This window comes from Hippocampus zosterae, unplaced genomic scaffold (assembly GCF_025434085.1).
Source record: "Hippocampus zosterae strain Florida unplaced genomic scaffold, ASM2543408v3 HiC_scaffold_260, whole genome shotgun sequence".
NCBI lineage: Eukaryota > Metazoa > Chordata > Actinopteri > Syngnathiformes > Syngnathidae > Hippocampus > Hippocampus zosterae.
Genome location: NW_026262835.1, coordinates 20,568 through 39,695, shown reverse-complemented (window position 1 = coordinate 39,695; position 19,128 = coordinate 20,568). Strand labels below are relative to the sequence as shown.

Sequence of the window (19,128 nt, the reverse complement as noted above, 5' to 3'; positions counted from 1 at the left end):
CTTCTTCACTGATTGCACAGGCACAGATTATTTTCGGTCCAGTTTGCTTTTATCTTAACGAGGTTCTTCGAGTTGAAGGGATTACTCGCGGGCCTGCTTTGTTTCCTTCACGATTTCGATCATTTTGGCCTTGGCGTAGACTCTCTTTTTAACCAGACCCTCGTCCAGCTTCTGCTTCATGGCCAATACCTATGCAAGTTTGATAAAGACCCGAAAGTTTTAAAAGATTCCTTTGCTGCGGGCACCCGCTCGATACTCGGTGTCAGCCTCATGAAACCGTTTGACCATAATGTCAGTGAGCTGTGGTTGGACCACCGTCCACTAATTCTCCTCCTTTACATAGGCGTCCTCTTAGAGTTTAAGTTCTAGCTTGACTCTTCCGTCAAGTGCCTTAATATCATTCTACCACCTCTTCATGAAAGCCAATTCATCCTCGTGAGGTTGCCGCGCCTTCTTGAGCTCGAAGTAGATGCGGTAAAGTCGCTAGTAGGCCAGGCGCTTAATGAAAAGGGCCAAGCGGGGCTTTTCCTCCTGCACCAGTTCGGCCACTTCGTAGTAACCCTGCACGTCGGTCAAGTTCTCGGTCATCAATAATTCCGAGCAACAAATTACCTTTTATTGAGAAGACCAAACAACACATTGCCCAAAAAACCTTTTAGCCGCTGTGTTTGCAAACAACGGACAGCCTCGAATGCTGGACTCAGACAATGAAGGGCTTCCTGCAGGAGGTCAGGTTGCAGGCAGAAAACGCATGTCAGACCATGACAGCTCAGATCGATTAAAAGATCAGCTCCGGTATTTCCTTCCAACAACTTTTACGAATTCCTCGTAGCTGATCTTGTTGTCCCGGTCTCGGTCAGCGTGCTAAATCATCTGTTTCAGCTCTGCGTCGGAGTAACGTTCTCCCAAGTTTTCACACACGGCTTTGAAATCCTCGAATGTGATAAAGCCCTTCTTCTCCAGGTCGAACTGGTCGAACATCAGCTTGAGGCTCTTGTCGGACTTAACCTAGTCTGTAAACCCGAAGAGGGCCAGGAACTCCTCGAACGAAAGGGAATCCTTTTCCCCTGTCTGGATCAGGAGCATTATCTTGCGGGCCTGGTCCTCCATACCAAGCGAAGCGATCGCACTCTTGAGTTCCTTAAGCGACACGATTCCCGCCTTTTGGTAGTCGAAGATGTCAAACACCTCCTTGAGACGCGTCACGTCCTCGATGCTCAGCCCGGGACGCACATACTTCTTGAGCCCCTAACCGCCTTCGGGCTTGTCGGATTTCTTCTTGGGGTCGGCTTGTTTCTTCATAGGATACGACTGTAATTTGAATGAACTACGTGCTCAGTAGGGATAAGCTGGTCTAGATCTTCAGGGTCTATGATGACGACGCAGACGGCTTCATCCTCACGCCCCAGTTGGGCAAGCTGGTCCGCTCGGCCCGGCTCTTTCCCTCCGAGGACAACATTGAGGAACTCAAAAAGCGGGTGGACCGGGGCGGCCGCTTCTGCCAGGAGGACTTCATCACTGCCACTCTGGACTTCCACGAGCGACAGAAGCACATAAACCACGAGCAAGAAATGATGAAGGCCTTCGCCTTCTTCGACGAAGAGGAATGTGGCACGATTCCTCTTGAGGAGCTGAAGAAAATCATGGAGTCCTTCAGCGAGCCCCTCTCCAACGAGGAGGCCGAGGAGATCATGCGGCTGGCTCGCAAGTCGGGCGACGGGAAGCTCCACTACCGAGAATTCGTCAAGATGATCCTCAGTGGAAAGGTGGACTGACAAATTTAAATGTCTTGGTATGAGACTTCTGCCCCTCCACCCTCTACCCTCGATTTGCTGCTCACCCGCGGCGCCCCTCTGTAGGAGTTGCTCGAGGAGCACATTACCCTTGCAGCTGACCTCAAGCTTTAGGGGTCCAAAGCTTGCCATCACTTCCGCAGACACCCTTAGCTTACCAGGCAATTAGTCTAGGTGCTGCTGAGAGGCTGTCATACCGACGAGCGGCGACACCGGCAGGCATTTCTCGCCTTCGAATTGCTCGAGAGCGATTCACAGGCTCTTGGAGAAGCCTTTTTTAAAGGCGAGGAAGGGCGGCCCGCGGTAGAACTATTGTTCGAGCACCTCGAGGATGAGCCGGTGAGCCTGGCCTCAGGTTACTTACTCAGACTGATAAATTTCCTGCTGACTACTCAGCCTGGCCCTTTCTTGGACTACGTGTACTCTCACCACAATGAGATCTTCGGAGGCTTGCTTCTCCATCCACAAGAACACAAAAACTGTGAGGCAGTGCAGTACTTGCTCAACATAGACCGGGCCAAGGAATAACCCTCGGCTGGACGGGCGGCGGCCAGGGTCTCTGTCCTCGAAAAGGTGTTTGCTGCCATTGAAAAGGGCAAATCGCAGGGCGTCATGGAAAACTTTAATGGGATGCTCTGCGAATGTGTCGAAAAGCAGGGTATGGTGGCATCGGGTTTCTAGATGCTCAGCCAGTTGTCTGCGAACTAGCACTTGCGACTGCTGTTCTACATTTTCCGACACGGCAGGCCCAGTGCGGCGTGGTCAGCGGGCTGCGTACTGGTTTCTCTGGTGAACCACATGGCGAACTCCAAAGTGAATCAAGAGGAAGACTTCCAGTTCTCAGAGAGTCAGGCCTAATTGTTATAGGGGTTTAGTATCGTGGGAGTTTTGAATGAAAGCATTGCTGAGTGTTGTGAGTTGCTGACTGAGGACCGAGCCATCTTGTGCAAGCTGGTATAGCTGGTGCGCGCAGGAGTGCGGCTCAACAGCAGGACCTTCCTGGAACGACTAAAGGAGGCCCGGTTTTTCCAGCTGCTCTTCGATGCCTTCTTTCGGCTGGAACAAGCCAACCTGCTACACACGGAGGTCGAAAAGCTGTTCGCAGTTATATTCAACGAGAACAAAGCTATCTTCGAATTCTACAAGTAATACTTTTTCTGCGAGTTAGACCTGATCAGCCTCACTACACAATTCATGCAACCAGGGGCAACCCTGCCCAGCGAGCGCCGCAAAGGGTACTTTGGTCACGCGGTCCGCATCCTCAAGATCTACTCGGGCCTGCAGACCCGCAATCGCCAGGTCATGGACAAGATCGCCGAAAAGACTCAGCTCTGGAACGCCTTGAGCAGGAATTTCATCAACCCCTACAACGAGTGGACTGGCCGCGAATTAGGCTCCCTAGAGGTCTCCCTGCCACCGAACGACGTGCTGCGGTTCCGTGTCACCCTCATCCCCAAAAAGGTCAAGAAAGAGCAGCGTGAGTGCAGTCAAGGCGAACTGGCCAAGATCGTCACCGACGCTCCCGTCAAGATCGAACCTGAAGAGCGGCTGCCTTCAACCGAACTTCTCCCCGGCCAGTCCAGTCCCTCTAAGTAGGAGGCCAGTAATCCAATGCCAAGCCCGATGGGTTTGACACGGCTTTCCCCGAAGACCTAGTCAGAGTCTGAGGTAGGACACCCCTTCGCGACTGTTGAAATAGAGCCGAAACAGGTAAAAGAAAGCAGCCCTTTAAAATAACCGGGAGCGAGGCCCTCTATCCTTGACAAGATCGCTAGGCCCCAACTGCCCGTCAAGAGGGCCTCCAAGTCCCCAAGCCCGCTTTCGAGGCGCATGAAGAAGGAAATGTGGAAAAACAACGAGGACGACAGCAGCCCCATCCGACCTCCCAGGCTGACCACCAGTCTGATCGAACCCACTCTGTCCATGGAGAATCATATCACTAGCCCGCAGAAGGCAGCACTCTCAACCCCGCCTTTCAGCCCTCCCCGTCCTTCCAGCGCCAGGCTGGCGACCAGCACCGTCAGCGCGAAGGCGCCCGACTCGGAGCTGGCGGAATTCCAAGAGCGACTGAGCCGAAGCAGCATAAACCCAAGCAACCTGCGAGTAAAGTTCACGCGGACCTAGGGACGGCTCGAAGTACGGGCATGCAGGAAAGTCACTGCGAAGGACAAGTAGCTCCTGGACCTGCTGCAGATCAATTATGCCTGACATCATTGCTGCACGCTTATTCTCTCTCTTTTCCTCCGAAGTCCACTGCCGCCCTGTAGAGTGAGATCACCTGTTCCGTCTCGCTGTTTGACTCTCGGTCGTCGAAGCACGCCTCCAGGAAGCGTACTCTGTCCCCCAACACTGCCTTGTTACTGTGTAGCGCGTTTAGAAGCAGCTCAAGCTGCACGTCCGCCGCCAGCGCTGACCCTCTTCCTGTCAGCCCCGCGACCTGCCCCATGCGGTCCACAACCAACTTCAGTGCCGTCAGCATTTCCGCATGACAACCAGCCTGGCTCGCAGCATAAAGACCCTCCTTTGCAGCTCTTTTCAGGAAGTCTACTTCCAGGACAAATTCCTGTACAGTCTCGCCTGCTGCAACTTCTCGACCCTCCTCGCGGATGTGGGGCTGGGATGTGAGTTAGGCCCGGAGCACGTCTTGGAGCAGGTTTGTGTCGAAGGGCAGGCGTTCTGCGAGCTGGTGGGCGGCGGAGTGCAGCACGGCGTTAAAGCAGGGGTTGGAGGCAGGCGCAAGCCGCAAGGCTGCTAGTTGAGGCAGGCTAGTAAGCAAGATGCTTTCAGGTATCTATTACAGTGATAGTGTCTAATCCTTTGAATAGAAAGCTCTAATTGAGAGTGTGTTGATCAAGGGGACGACCTCGCGCCTCGCTCTCTCATTCTGCCTTCGCCGTAGCTACTTGTCCCACGCCTTTATCTGCCCTTCCTTGTGCCTCACCCGGCTCTCCAGCGCCAGCACTGCCTTGCTGCCTTCCTGCACAAGCTCGTCTCGCCTCGGCTGCATTTCCACTGCCAGTTGCCCCAGAAGAGTACAGGTCCCGTCCTCCCCGAGTTGGTCAAGAAGTCCCGCCACGATGAGTTGGCTCGACTTGGGGGGAATTCGTTGCAAGTCTAGCATCCTGCGCATTGTTGTTACAGTGTGCATGCACGGCTCACGGATGTGAGGCAGCTAACTAATGAGCTCCAGCACTGCTCGCTTCAGCCGGGGGCTCGCCCCGAAACTGCTAGGCAGATCAAGTAAGCAGTCAATGAGCTTCCTGCGTTCGGGCCATCCTGAGGACAGCACACTCACATAGACATCTGCACCTTTCCGATCCTCACCTTCTAGTTTAAGTTGGTCAGGAGAACCTTACGCCTTGGCTTTAAGATACCCGCCCTTCAGCAAGGCATTGTAGCTGTCTATGGAAAGCGCCAAACTGGGCAGCTGAGTCTAGGTCGAGCACACCGGCTCGCAAACTTTGGTGAGGAACAGCTGGGCGAGTGGGGCCAGCCGGGCGCAGACGGGATTCAGGATCGATAGGGGTTCGGCCCTGCCGAAAAAGCTTGCTCTAAAGGCCTTGTTGACTAAGCTGGTTAGGACCAGGAAGTTGTGGATCTGATGGTCAGTCCAGCCGCCATCTGGCTTCAGCAGCCAGACGATCAGCCGGTTTATGATGGCGTTGCGAGTGAGGGACTCTTCCATCTTCTCCTCTGCTCCTGCCCTCTTCATCGCACACAGAACCAGCCGCACGTGCCCCGGAAAACAGGCTGAGTCTGGTTAGGCCTCGACACTCCACCAGCCCGGTAAAGAGTTCCAGCGCAAGCTCCTCCACCTGCTGGCAGTCGTGGGCCGCAGAGGTCAGCCCAGTCTTGGCCTCCTCCTCCTCCGGTTCAAAATTGATCGGCCTCTACTCTAGGTGGCTTAGCGCCTGCCGGTGCAGTGCCGGTGAGGAACTCTAGAACAGCAAATCGGGGATTGCTAGCAGCCGGGGCAGCCAGGTCCTCTGCAATTTCTTGAGGATGAGAGCGTCCTGGTGCCTGCTGCAGAGTTCGTCGATGAACAACTTGCCCAGTGATCCTGCCTCAGCCAGTCCTCTGCCCGCTCTGGCCTCCGCTGCCACTACCTTGACCAGCAGGGCGGAGAGGGCGAGTCTGTCCTCCCCGCTAAAGTCGACCCAGCGGGCCAGCTCAAGTGCTACCCCTCTGAGGGCTTTATCGTCGGATGCTAGGAGCTTGCTTACAAACTCGATATCGAGCAGCTTGTCTAAGTGTGTCTTGGCTGGGGCAAGCCACGGCAGGGGCGGGTCGAGAGTGGGCAGGTGGGGCTCGAGCAGCTTGCTGGAGAGGGCGGCGTTCAAGGACTGCAGCTGCTCGAGTCGGTCCTGCAGGTGTTCGAGACAGGCCCGGTGGCCCAACAGCTCGAGTTGAACCTGCCCGAAGGAAGAAGCTAGTTTTTGAACTGGCATTGATACGAATGATTATTGTGCTGTCCCTTTTCGTAAGGCTGAGTGCCTGCGTGAGGCTCGTCAACCTTTCGCCCGAGCCCATCCAGGCCAAGCTGAACTGCTCTGCCAAGGAATTGACTATTGAGCCCGAATCCTTCAAGGACTAGTAGTGCGCACTTCCCGCCAAGGTAGATTGGCACAGCGCTAATTACAATGGGACCGTTGAAGTCACAGCCGAGTCCCCCCTGGCCACGATGCTGAACACCGTGCCCATGATCGCCGCGGAGGGAGCCACCAAAATTGACGGCAGGATACATGTGCGTATCTGCGAGGGGTCGGCCATCAACCTCGGCGACAAGATGTTCCGGATCACTTCGGCCTACGAGTCCGCCGCAGACCTGGGCCGCGGGTCCGCAGAGCTGCAGTTCCAGCACTCTTACGATAGCGGGCGCACCTGGACCAAACTGGCAGAAGACAACAGCACCAGAGTGGTGATCCCCGGCATCCAAGACTAAAAGAACTCCTTCCCCTCGGGCATCGTCTCGCTGGTCAAGCTGCACAACGGCGAGCTTCTCCTGGGCTTTCTGAGCAAGGTGAACTCGACCAAGTACGCGAACTATGTGGTCGCCAAGTCCAGGGACGAGGGCAAGACCTGGTCTGCGGCGAAGATCATCACCAACGACTCGAACATCTTCCTGGACCCCTCGCACGACCGTATCATCCAGCTGGAGTCAGGCCGCATCATCGTGCCCATGACAACCGAGTCCTGCCCCGGGTGCCACGGGGTGTGCTTCGTGATCTATTCTGACGACAATGGCGAGACCTGGCACTTCTCGAGCCTCATCGACAACGAGGGCAGCACCTGCGAGGAGCCCGCGGTGCAGGCCTATGATTAAAAGACCCTGGTCATGCTCCAGCGCAGCAGAGAGGGCTACGCCCTTTACAGCGTGTCCCCCGACGCCGGCAAAACTTGGTCCAAAAGCAAGCGCACCAACCTGCGGACCTCCTTCGTGAGCGTGAACCTGCGCAAGTTCGACCAGCAGCTGTACGCCTTCTACAACCACGGGCTGGTGCGGCAGAACCTGACGATTGCGCGGCTGGTCAGCCCCTAGGACTTTGGGGTGTATCAGGACGTGCTGCAGTTCACGGGGAACACGACTACGCTGAGCTACGCCTCGAACCAGTACTCGACGGGGATGGTGACGGCGGACGGGAAGAAGCTGTTCCTGAACTACTGGGGCTTCAAGTCGCACTCGCGGGAGGACGACTGCTTCCAGCTAGTGGACGCAGCTGTGCTCAAGGATCTGGCATGACATACCATAATCAATATAATATGCGAGCTACTCACAGGCGGGTGATCACAAAGAAGGTAGGCAAGTACGACCTCTACCAGGAGATCGGCGAAGGCTCCTTCGGCAACGTCTTCCTGGGCTGCAACACCGAGACCCAGGAGGAGGTGGCCGTGAAGGTCATGTCTCTGGCCAAGCTCGAGAAACACAAGATTGTCTGGGAGCGGGAGGTGGAGACGCTCAAGCGACTGCGGTCGCCCTTTATCCTCGAACTCAAGGACCACATCCAGACCTCAAACAACATGTGTAATTCTGACCAGCTATCTGATAACCGAGTTCTGTGACGGAGGCAGTTTGGTGAAGGTAATTCCAAGCCTCTCCTAGGAGCAGGCCCTACGCTACTTCTCGGAGCTGGTCGAGGCCGGCATGGTCATGTCCGCCCAGAACATCATCCACCGCGACATCAAGGACGACAACGTCTTCATCTGCAAGGGCCACGTCAAGCTGGCCGACTTCGGGTTTTCAAAGGTAATGGAGGATAAGATGGCCAAGTCGATGGTGGGCACCCCCTACTTCATGTGCCCGCAGCTATTCGAGGACGACTCCGAGGGCTACACCATGAAAGCGGACATCTGGTCAGCGGGGGTGCTGCTGCACTACATGATTTTCAAGGCGCTCCCCTTCGAGGGAAAAAACGTTCGAAAGCTCCGCGACAATATATACAATAAGGCCATCAAGCAGCCCTACCGGGTCCCTGCAGAACTCAGGATACATACCCAGCCCTCAGTCGTCGACATGATCGAGCGCATGCTCTCCCTCGAAGAAGACAGGCGGCCCTCCTGGGAGGAACTGGCCCAGGAAAAGGTCCTGAGGGAGTTCGGGAAGGGCATCCAAGAAAAAGTCCGAGAGGCCAAGACCAAGGTCAAGGAGGTGACCGTCAGCACAAGCGAGAAGAAGATCTATCCGTCCAAGGACCTCACAAGCGACCTGACGAACGAGCAGTGGAAAAAGATGATGGGGCACTTCAGCCGGCTGCGCAAGTTGATGAGCGTGCTGAAGTTCCAGTACTTGACCTGCAGCGAGTTCAGCATCCTGCGGACGAAGAACAAGGCTTTATTCGAGACCATCAACTCGGTCAGCTACGGGATGTACTTCCTGGCGGCCAAGCAGTGGCTGGGCACCGTCCACCTGGCCGCAGAGGAGTACCGCCAGCGCTTCCCCGTGCCCAGAGAGTTCAATCACTACGATGAGATCATCGCCTACAAAGACTACAAGAGTCAGATCGACAAGATGGAGGCGCAGGCCGGCAGCCAGGTGGCCAAGGTCAAGCAGCTCATCGACACGCACTTGGACGTCTTCCACAATTTCGTCCCTATCCTCTTCAAGGACGCCGTCACAATCAAAGAACAGTACTCCACCATCCTCAAGAGCGTCACCTTCCCCACAGCCATCTCCAAAGAAAACCTGGCCACCTTCGTCAAGATGTCCTACATGACCCAGGGACTCGACTGGCTGGCTCTCGAAAAGCCCCAGTTCAAGATCGACGAAATCCAGAAGCAGATCATGCTCAGCACGTCCGAGGAACTGGTCGAGCTCTGGCAGGAGAACCTGGCCGCCATCTGCTGACACCCGATAAAAATATTTATAAATGGACCACCTGCTCAACCGCCAGCGCCAAGCAGGTCCCCTCAACGGCCTCCTCCCTGCCGGCTTCGGTCACCGCGCGGTCTTCGTTGGATCCCTCGAGGCCCTCGAGGAGCGCACCCTTCGCAGGCTCGGCATCGGCGCTTTGCTAACCGTGCTCACGCCCGAGGAGCAGGTAGCCGTCCCCGCCTGTGTGAGTCTTCAGAAAGTGATCCCGGTGCCTGACGAAGAGCACGTGCGGATGGACCTGCACTTCCAGGCAGCCTACGAGTTCATCCAGTCAGCCTCTCGCCACACAAACGTGCTGATCCACTGCAGGTATGGCATCTCCCGGAGCGGCTCTGTAGCAATCGCCTACCTGATGCGCAGGCTGGGCTGGTCCGCGAGCAAGGCCTACTGCTACGCAAAGGAGTGCAGGCCGGTCATCTGCCCGAACCTGGCCTTCTGCGCCCAACTACAGGCCTACGAACACACGATCGAGCTCAGCGGGGATTGGGAGGTGGAGGACGGCCGGCTGTTCTTTGAGGTGAAGTAGGAGGAGGGTTCGACCCTCGACTCAGCGAGCAGCCGCCTGCAGTAATCCGTACGTAGGCCGCGGCCCTCGAGAAGTCAGCAAAGCTGACTGGATGTATTTGTATTAACTTGGATGAGCAGCCCGGCCAAGTACCAGCGCTGGTAGGACCTTACCGCCGCAGAGGGCGAGCAGTTCATCGGCAACTACCACCTCCAGCAGTACCCGCGTCACTCGCGGCTACATCTCCGCTCCCGGCCCCCGCGTCAAGCTCTACTACTCTCACGTGACCCCTGCGGCCCCTCTGGCCTCGCTGGTGCTCGTTCACGGGCTGGGATAGGGGCAGGCTTCCTACATGGCGCTCGCGGGCCAGCTGGCTGCCCGGGGGTTCGCGGTGCACATGATCGACTTCCGGGGCTTCGGGGGGTCCGGAGGAGCTCGAGGGAAGCACAGTTTTCAAGAGTACTTGCAAGACATCGAGACAGTGTTTGGGTGCTGCAAGCGCAGCCTGCCCCTCTTCGTGTATGGGCAAGGACTGGGAGCCTTCCTACTGCTGGTGCTGCTCGCCCTCAACCCTGGGCTGCCCATCGCAGGAGTGGTCACCACGGGGCTGACCACCTCGCTTGGGTAAGGCCCTTCACGGCTTGGTAGGCTGGTTTATGGCTCTGGTATTTTCGACTAGCTGCAGGTCGTGTCTGGAATAAACCCCTCCGGCCTGGCGAAACAGCTTTCGAAGGCTGATTTCGAGAGCCTGCCTCATCGCTTCACCGTCGAGTTCCTGCGCTAGATGGATCGGTGGAGGTAGTTGCTGGAGGACCGGGCTGAGCTTTTCCGTTATCCCATCCTCATGTTACACGGCCGCTTGGACACCATCAGCCCTTGCCAGTGCTCACTGCAGGTCTTCAAGGCGTTAGGCAGTCCGTAAAAAAGCCTCGGCACTTTTGATGAGGGCCACCACGAACTACACAACGACTCGGAGATGTGGGAGCTAGCAGGACGGGTGGCTGGCTGGGCACTGGGCCGACTGCCTCACTGCGAATGCGTCGGGGTGCTGCCGCGGCTGGCCACGCAGCCACCGATGCGGCTGAGGCGCTGGCTGCTGTGGCTAGTGGCCGGGTATGTGCTGTACAAATTGTGGAAGGGCAGATTATCATGATTTTATCACTTTTGGTAGTACTTAAATGCGTTCGCGAAGGACTTGGCCAGGGCCCTGCGCTGCTTGTCCTCTCTACTCCGCCTGGGCTGCCCCGACTGACTGCCGGGCTGACTGCCCGGGCCGACATGCCGCGCCGGCAGCTGCGGAGACATGGGCTCGATACTATCTCGGACTGAGTCCTTGCGAACGTCTTTGCGATCACCTTCAACAGCCTCTGGCCGAATGTCCTGGCACTTAGCGTGCTCTGCAGCAAGGCTTTCCAGCTCTTGGCTCAGCTCGTAGTTCCGCTATCGGATGATCTCCAGCTCCTGCTACAGCGAGGCTCGCTCATCCCCACACTGCCTCAAGTGGTCGGCCAGCGCAGAAGACTCTTGCTTGGCCACCTCGTTCGCGTCCCTCGCCGCGATGCCTGCCTCCTCAGCCTTCCTTTCCAGGTCGCGCTGACGGGCATCTATGACCTTGATGTACCCGGCCTGCTGCGCCTGTGTTTCGCGAGCCTCTTCCAAGTCAACTGTCTTCAGAGTCAGTTCACGTTCTGCCCGCTCGAGATCGGTGCGCAGCTTGCTGATCAGCAGAACGTTCTTTTTGTCATTGTCGGAAGGAGGCTCGTTTTGGATGCGCTCCAGCTCTGTCCGTAGCGTCTGGCTCTCTGCGAGAAGCCCGTTCACGTAGGCGGGCGTGTATGACTGGCTGGCCTCCAGCTGTCCCTCTAGAAAAAGGCAGGTCGCCCGGAGGTCCTCGAGAAGCATGGGGTGCAGATATCCCTGCGTGCGGGTTTGCTCTATAGAGAGGGATTCTATGTGGTTGCGGAGCATGGCAGCCTCTTGGGCGCGGGCAGCCTGCCCCTCGGCAAGGGCGAGGGTGAGCGCCTCATTTTACTGAGCGGTTTCCTCGACGCGGCGCTTGTGCGAGCTCATCTCGATGTTGAGCTGCTTGATGTACTCCTTCTCGCTGTTAAGGAAGAGCAGGCTCTGGTTGTACTTGAGACCCATGTTCTCCAACTAAAACCGCTCGTCCTTCAGCTGGTTCAGGAGGGCCGTCCGCTCTCCCTGCAGGTCCAGGTGCTGCTTCTTCAGCGACTGCAGGGCCTCACTCGCGCTGTTCAACTCTCCTCGCAGGCGGTTCATGCTGTCCAGGTTCTCCGACAGGGCGGAGTCCTTGTCGCGCATCTGCTTCTCGGCCTTCTCCGTCAGGATGTCGTAGCTCAGCTGCAGGTCCTTCAGCTTTTCGGCCAGAGAATCTGCCAAGTCGGTCTTCTCCGCGAGAGCGATAGTGAGCCGCTGCTCCTTCTGCGCAAGGCTGTTGAGCTCGAGCCTGAGGGCGGCGACTTGCTCTTCGAGGCGCTCCCTGGTCTCGCTCAGGTCTGAGTTGACCTTCCGCAGCTCGTTGAAGACCCGGTCGTTCTGCTGAAGCTGGGCCTCGAGCAGCTTGGCCTTCTCGTTAAGGAACTGGATTTCTGCCTGCAGCTCAAACACCCGGGCCTACAAGGCTTAGGAAGCATCCAGAGCCCCGTGGTAGGCGGCAGTGGTCTGCTCGAGCTTCTGTTCCAGGAACTGCAGCTTGGTGTCGTGGGCGAGGCTCTTTTCATCGCGCAGGAAGATTTGCTGCCGGAGGAGGCTCACCTCGTCCTTGAGAGCGATCACCTCCTCCTTGCCGCGGCCGGCCTCTTCCAGCAGCTCGCAGATGGACTGCTGGAGCTGGGCCTCACTCTTCTTGGACACTTCGAGTACCTTCTAGCCAGCCTCCAACTCGAAGCGCAGAGCCTCGGCCTGCCGCTGGGTCTGCCTCTTGCTGATGTTCATCTCCTCGAAGCTGCGCTGGGCCAGCTGGCTGCGTTCAGCATAGACCCGCAACTGGCTCTTTTGGTCCTCGAGCTGGCGCTGCTGCAGCGCGGCCTCTTCTCCCCGCAGCTGCAGGGCCTCGTCGAGCCGGGCCAGTTCTGCCACTTGCTCCTCGACCACTCCCCTCAGGCGGGCCACCTCCCTGTCCCTTTCCTCGAGGCGTTAGCGCAGCACAGTGTGGTCCTCATAAAGACGGGCGTGCTTGGTGGCCAGCTCGCGGTGCACTCCGTGAATCTCATTGATCTTGTGCTAGAAGCGCAGCCGGATGGAGACCTCCTGGTTGAAGGCCCGGTCGGTCTGGCGGAAGTCCTCCTCCAAAATGCCCTTCTCGATGAGGAGGGACTCCTTCTCAAGCGCCAGGGCCCGCAGTTGGCCGATGACCTTCTCGTTCTTCTCCTCGAAAGTCTTTTCTTGCTAGTCGAGGCGGCGCTCCCGGGCGAGGACTTCGTCTTTCATAAGTGCGAGCATGCGGTTCTTCTCACGCTCCTTCTCAGTAAGCATGGTGGCGAACTCGCCACGCGAGCAGTACTCCAGCAGGCTGCTGAACACCCCCCAGACCGTGGTCTTGGCCGCCAGCCGGTCCTCGCGGGACATGTGCTCGGTCAGTTCCTGGACCAGCCCGTTAAACCCCATGCTGTATACGAACAGTGCCCGCATCAGCCGGCTTATCAGTTCGTCCCCGATGCCCTTCGAGCGCAGGGTGTTTCGGTCGATCCCGAACTTCTTGAGGGCCACCTGCGGGATGCTCGCCTCGAATTTCTCGGTGTAGCAAGCCTCCACCAGCATGTTGTTCAGCCACTGCTCCAGCACCATCACGTCCAGCAGACTGCCAGCCGGCTTCTTGGGTCCTGCCGTAGGGGCGCGTTGGGTGCGCCGGGTCCGCTCGGGCAACCGCTCGACAGGCTGCTGGCTGCGGCGAAAGTCACTGCGCTCGTCGCGTGACTGCACACGGCGGGAGCGGTAGAGGAAGCGAGAGGACAGCGCGCGAGGAGTGTGGGCAGAGGTGGGCTGATCGCGGACAAGACTCGCCAGGTCTTCGGTTACCATAATGAAAGGGATAGGAGGCGACACAAATCAAAGGCGAGCAGGCAGTGCGAGGATGGCCCGCATCGGCTCGGACAGCACTGTTCGAGTGATCGATCTAGACTTTCTTCATAATGGAAGCGAAGATCGACAAAGGGGAGGATACCGAACAAGCACTGTACTCCTTCGATGAGCTGCTGGAGGACGTGGGGCTGGGCTGGTACCAGGCCCGCTTCTACGGCTGCATGTGCCTGCTCTCCTTCAGCGAGGGCTCCTTCCTCTCGGTCATCACCATGGTCAACCCCATCCTCCAGCGCCAGTACGGTATCTCCGACTTCCAACTCAACACCATGATCGCCCTCATTTTCCTGGGGTTCAACCTGGGCTCGGTCTGCTCGGGGCGCGTCTCTGACCTCTACGGCCGCAAGACCCCCTTTTTCCTGGCCGCCAATCTTGCTAACCTGGTCGGCTACGTCGGTATGGCCTTTACCGAGTTCTGGCCTATGACCCTCTGCCGCGTCCTCCAGGCCACCCTCGTCGGGTTCTTCGGCCCACTGGCCTATACGCTGCTGGCGGAAATCACGCCCCGAACCCTGCGCGGCCGGTGCATGGCGATCTGCTCGGCCACGCTGTCGCTGGGACAGCTCTACGGGTACCTTGTGGGGTACGTGGTGCTGCGGAACCTGGAGGCGGGGGACTGGCGGCTGTGCCTGCTGCTGAGCAATATCCCGGGGACCCTGGCGCTGGTGATGGGCTACTTCTACACGGACGAGAGCGCGCGTTTCTTGTTGCTGCGGGGCAAAGGCCCCGAGGCCTACGAAATAATCGAGGCCATGAACCGGATTAACGGCTACCCGAAGTTCATCTCGGTGGACAGCGTGCACCGCTCGGGGCTGGAGCGGTGGGCCGCCTCCCTCCAGCTCGCCGAGTTCGGCCTCTGCAGGCTCTTCCAGGCCGACTTCGCCCTCATCACTGCACTCATCTGGCTCAACTGGGGAGTTGTCTCCTTCATCTACTACGGCATCGTTGTCAACCTGCCGACCGCCATCGTCCGCCTCGCCCAGCAGCGAGCCACGCTCGGAGAGGCCGGTGCCCTCGCCAGCAACCACTCCACGCTCTTCCTGATGCTCACCAGCGTGTCGGAGATCCTGGCGGGTGTGCTGGTGAGCGCAGTGGTGGAGGTGCGCTGTCTGGGCCGCAAGAACACGATCAACTGGAGCCTGCTGCTGGGGGCCTGCGCCTGCGTGCTGGTCTTCCTGGTGCCTAGTCAGCTGGTTCTGCTGGCCTCGCTGGCCAAGTTCTTCATCACGGTGGTGCTGGTGCTGCTCTACCAGTACACTGCGGAGCTGTACCCGACCATGCTCCGAAGCACGGGGCTGGGACTGGCCAACGGGCTGGGCCGGATGTCGGGCGTACTCATGCCGGTGTGCTATGGGCTGCTGGCCGAGCAGGCCTTGCTCTCGCCCTACCTACTTTTCGGAGGTATGGCGCTGCTGTGCTTCGGGCTCAACTGGCTGTTCCCGCACGACACAACGGGGGCGGACCTGGACACCCTCGAGGCTCCCAAGCAAGAGTGATTTATATGCTTCACAGCTTTGAGTCCGGCCATTCTTCATACTGCTTGCGCAGGAAGGGTCGGATCTCGGACTCGGTCTGTCTGCGCTCGGCCTGCCGCCGCACTGCCCGCCCGATTATGTTCAGGTCCAGGCACTCGAAGTGCTCCAGCCTCCGCTACAAGTGCATTTCTTGCCCCTTCTGCTGGATCTGCCCTACCAGCCCCTCCTTCTCGCCCCGCCAGAACTTCTAGAGGTACAGGAAGGCCAGCCAGTAGCCCTCCACGATCGGCCACACAAACTGGCAGATCCGGTCCAGGAATAGGCCTGCCCGCACCTTGCCCTGCTCCGCCTCAAGGATTTTCTGTCCCGCCATGCCCTCGATCACTGCTTGCACGGTCTCCCTCGAGAGCAGAGTCCGCAGCACGTACTCCTCCCGCAGCAAGTCGGCCAGCCAAAGTGCTCGCTCAGTGAGGGCCTCCTCCCCGACACCAGCGCGGGCCTGTTCGCGGCCAAAGCTCGCCAGGGCCACTGCGAGCACCGCGTCGTTGTAGAAAATGTGGGTGATGGTGTTCCTGTAGTAGGCCAGCATAAGCAGACTCTTGGCCTCGATGTCCTTTGCCTGAATGTTAACCTCGAAGACGTTGCGCCGAGTACGGTCCACGTACCCGCTCAGGAACTTGAGGGCGTCGCTGACTGCCACTGAGGGCGTGTGCTCGTACCCGCCTCCCAGCTTGTACCCCTTCTTCTCCACCAGTCCCGAAAGCCAGACCACCGCCTGGTTGAGCTCCTCTTCGCGCATGCCTCTTCGCGCAGTCAGGATGACTGTGCTGACCAGAGCCGTGGTCATGACGACCGTCTGCTCGGACATCCGATACACGATCTCCCAGCCGAGCCGCTGCAGGGCGCGGGGGCCGTGCTGCGCCTGGAACTCCTTGCAGCTAATGGGAGGGCAGACCTCGATGAAGATGCGTCCGTAGTTGTCAAGCACCACTTCAGAGGCTTTGATGAGTCTGGACAGGGATTCCTTGACCTTTTCCTCACCCAGCAACTCGTAAGGAAAGGTCTCGCCCTCCAGCACGCGCTAGTAGTTGATGGTGACTGGCACGATCGTGGCGTCGGGCACCAGGCCGGCCTCGACCGCGCTGGTGACCACCTTGAGGATGCCGAACTTGGGGGGCAGCAGTTTCCCGGTGCGGCTGCGAGTGCCCTCGATGAAGAACTCCAGGTTCTGGTTGCTGGCCAGGACGCAGGTGATGTACTCTGCCAGGACGGCCTTGTAGAGGGCGGGGAACTCGATGCCCTTGCGCTTGATGAAGAAGGCACCTGAGGCCCGGAGCAGGTGGTGCACCAGCAGCATGCCCAGGAAGTCCTCTGCCGCCGCGATGAAGGGGCAGCGGATGCCCTGGCAGAAGAAGATGAACGAAATTATCAGGAAGTCGATGTAGGACCGGTGCGTCGGGATCAGCACCAGCGGGCCCCGCGCCTGCAGCCGCTTCAGCTCCGCGAAGGCCTCCACGCTGATGTTCACCATCTCGTAGATCCGCCGGAAGATCTTGTTCAGACTGTAGGCGAACACCCGCAGGGCTGTCATGTTGTACTGGCTGAACATCTCCTCGCAGATCCGCTCTGCAGCCTGAAGCAGGCTTTGCTCGGCGGAGGCCTCGCTAGCGGGCGGCAGGTTCAGCCTGGCCTGCCGCTCCTCGAGCAGCTGGCGGATGGCCTGTCGCACGCCCCGCGAGTTGAGCACCTTCTGGGTGAGTTCGCGACGGCCTGGTGGACTCACGTCCGCCCCGTTCGTGAAGGCCCAGTAGAGATCGTCGAAATAATTCTTCTTAATAGCGATCAGGTTTGAGTCGCCCGGCTTGCCTGGCCGCTCTAGCTTTTCCTTGAGGACGAAGTGCCGCAGCCCGTAGATGGCGTGCCTCAAGTAGTGCTCCCAGTGCACCAGCGTCGGGTCGAAGGGCAGCGCCTCCCTGTCTTCGGGGGCCATCCGGGCAAGCAGTTAGGCCGCCTTGGCACTCTCGATGAACCACCCGCCCTCCAGATAGTCTCTTACTTCGGCGCCGATGAGCCTGGCCTTCTTCAGCTTTTGCAGTTCGAGACGGCTTTCCACCTTGAACTTCTGGAGGCTGAGGGCCTCACCGACCCTCTGTTTGGCCAGTAGGGGCAGCCTCCTCTGCAGCTGCCGTAAGGTCACCCAGCCCTCACTCTGCGTCAGAGTTACCCCTGTCGCAGATGTGCTTAGCGGGTACTCCTGGAAGTAGGAGTTACAGATGTCCGCCAACTGCCCGAAGGTGGCCGGGTTGCGGGCGCAGTTGCTGTAGTTGAGAGTGTCCATGCCCCGCAGACTCGTGCAGGCCAGCAAGAAGTTGGCCAGCAGGTCTCCGGGCGCCATGTCCACCAGCGCATCCGCCTTTGCCTTTATCGACCGGATGTACCCCAGCCCTGCCAGTTGGTAGAACTCGCTCAGCCTGTCGTACACCTCACAGTAGCCGGGCACAGGGTTCTCCCAGCAGGCGGACACTGCCGAGCAGCGGATCAGCAACGAGTTGCCGAAGATGGCCTGCTGCAGACAGGTGTCGAGGGCCGCGGGGTTGTGGGCTATCAGGCCCTCCACCTCGCGATCGCTGTACATCGTGCTTTCGATCTGCTCCTCGTGCACATGCCCTTGCAGCAGGTGGTAGACAGTGCACAGCTGGATCATCAGGGCCTCCTTCCTCAGTGCCTTCCTCAGCCCCTGTGGCGTCTTGTAGAAGAGATTCAATTTATCTTGGGTAGACATGCGGCTCCTGTAGCAGATAGGCTCACAGCAGATGAGCACGTCCACTGAGGTCAACGCCCGTGGGTCAGTCGCTTCCGCAAATTCGACGCGCTACCAGCCCGCCAGCCCTTGCAATGGGAACTGCTCCCTGAGCGAAGCCTGCAAGGTCTGGGCCTGGCCGCGAGGAGTGAAGAGCACCAGCTGTCCTCCCAGGCCGAGCACCTTCCGGACGACAAGTTTCCCGACAAAGGAGTGGGGATCCATGATTCCGACCCGTTTTCGCCTCAGCCCATCAACAATCATGACTAATTATCACCGGCTCTAGCCTTGGCGTGGCTGCGTGGTAGGATGGCCCGCTGTCGGGCTGGGGATAGCTAACCATGTCGGTCCGAGTGCTGCAACTGGGCCAGCATCTCGAGGGTTATGTTTGGGTTCCTGCAGACCTACGGCCCTGAAACTTCGTAGTGTCGTAGGATCCCGAAGTCATCGATGATGCAGGTAGCCCTGGCAGCACACCCCTCCTCGAGCATGCATCCGTAGCTGCGAGCAATGCTGCCGTCCACATCAGCGATCAGCCCGACCCGCAGCCAGGGTGCGCCTCCCTATCTCGCCTCAGTGCGAAACCACTAAAGGTGGTTTTCCTTAATATCGATGCTGCAACCCAAGACGACGCCCGCGACAGAATCCGCAATCTCGCTGAAGGCCTGCAGTTCCGAGCCACAGGGAAGGCTGAAGTCGTGCTGGTAGAAGACCAGCACCAGGTACCTGCCCCGGAACACGGCCAGGGACACTTCCTTGAACTACAGCTCCAGAGGGAAGAAGGCCTCTGCGGTGAACTAGGGCGCAGGCTGGTTCACTGCGGGAATCATAATTAATCATGGAGATGAGTGACCAGCAGCTGCTCACGGAGTTGGACAGGCAGACCTGGGACAACTCCGCCCTGATCGAGGCCAACCGTAAGTGCTCCAACCTGCAGCTCTACCGCTTCCTGCACAACCAGCCCTTCCCTCCCGAGCTGCTGGAGCGCTGCGAGCAGGTGCGCAAAATCTTCCGGACCGAGGTGCTGAGCGCGGAGGGGTTCAGCGAGCAGGAGCAGAGTGATCTTTTGAAGTGACTGCAATATAATG

At 58.6% G+C, this 19,128-nt stretch overlaps 3 protein-coding genes across 3 annotated transcripts; 2 read left to right on the top strand and 1 right to left on the bottom strand.

The window, feature by feature from the left end:
* Positions 1-707: 707 nt before the first annotated feature.
* On the top strand, positions 708-1,775 carry LOC127594791 (calmodulin-like). The gene is made up of 2 exons (XM_052056555.1): positions 708-733; positions 1,367-1,775. Exons 1-2 carry the CDS (start codon positions 708-710, stop codon positions 1,773-1,775), a joined length of 435 nt encoding a protein of 144 aa, XP_051912515.1.
* Positions 1,776-13,818: 12,043 nt separating this feature from the next.
* LOC127594790 (putative transporter svop-1) lies at positions 13,819-15,261 on the top strand. Its single transcript, XM_052056554.1, has one exon. It carries the CDS (start codon positions 13,819-13,821, stop codon positions 15,259-15,261), a length of 1,443 nt encoding a protein of 480 aa, XP_051912514.1.
* A 226-nt stretch (positions 15,262-15,487) lies between these two features.
* Positions 15,488-17,230, bottom strand: LOC127594789 (dihydroxyacetone phosphate acyltransferase-like). The gene is made up of 2 exons (XM_052056553.1): positions 16,364-17,230; positions 15,488-16,321 (listed from the first exon to the last, which is right to left on the bottom strand). The coding sequence occupies exons 1-2, from the start codon at positions 17,228-17,230 to the stop codon at positions 15,488-15,490; spliced, it is 1,701 nt and encodes a 566-aa protein (XP_051912513.1).
* Positions 17,231-19,128: the final 1,898 nt, after the last annotated feature.

Coding starts and splice junctions, on each gene's coding strand:
- LOC127594789 (XM_052056553.1), bottom strand. CDS start 17,230: ATGGCCCCCGAAGACAGGGAGGCGCTGCCCTTCGACCCGACGCTGGTG. Junction 16,322..16,363: donor GCGCGGTCGAGGCCGGCCTG/GTGCCCGACGCC, acceptor ATCAACTACTAG/CGCGTGCTGGAGGGCGAGAC.
- LOC127594790 (XM_052056554.1), top strand. CDS start 13,819: ATGGAAGCGAAGATCGACAAAGGGGAGGATACCGAACAAGCACTGTAC.
- LOC127594791 (XM_052056555.1), top strand. CDS start 708: ATGAAGGGCTTCCTGCAGGAGGTCAG. Junction 734..1,366: donor GGCTTCCTGCAGGAGGTCAG/GTTGCAGGCAGA, acceptor CTAGATCTTCAG/GGTCTATGATGACGACGCAG.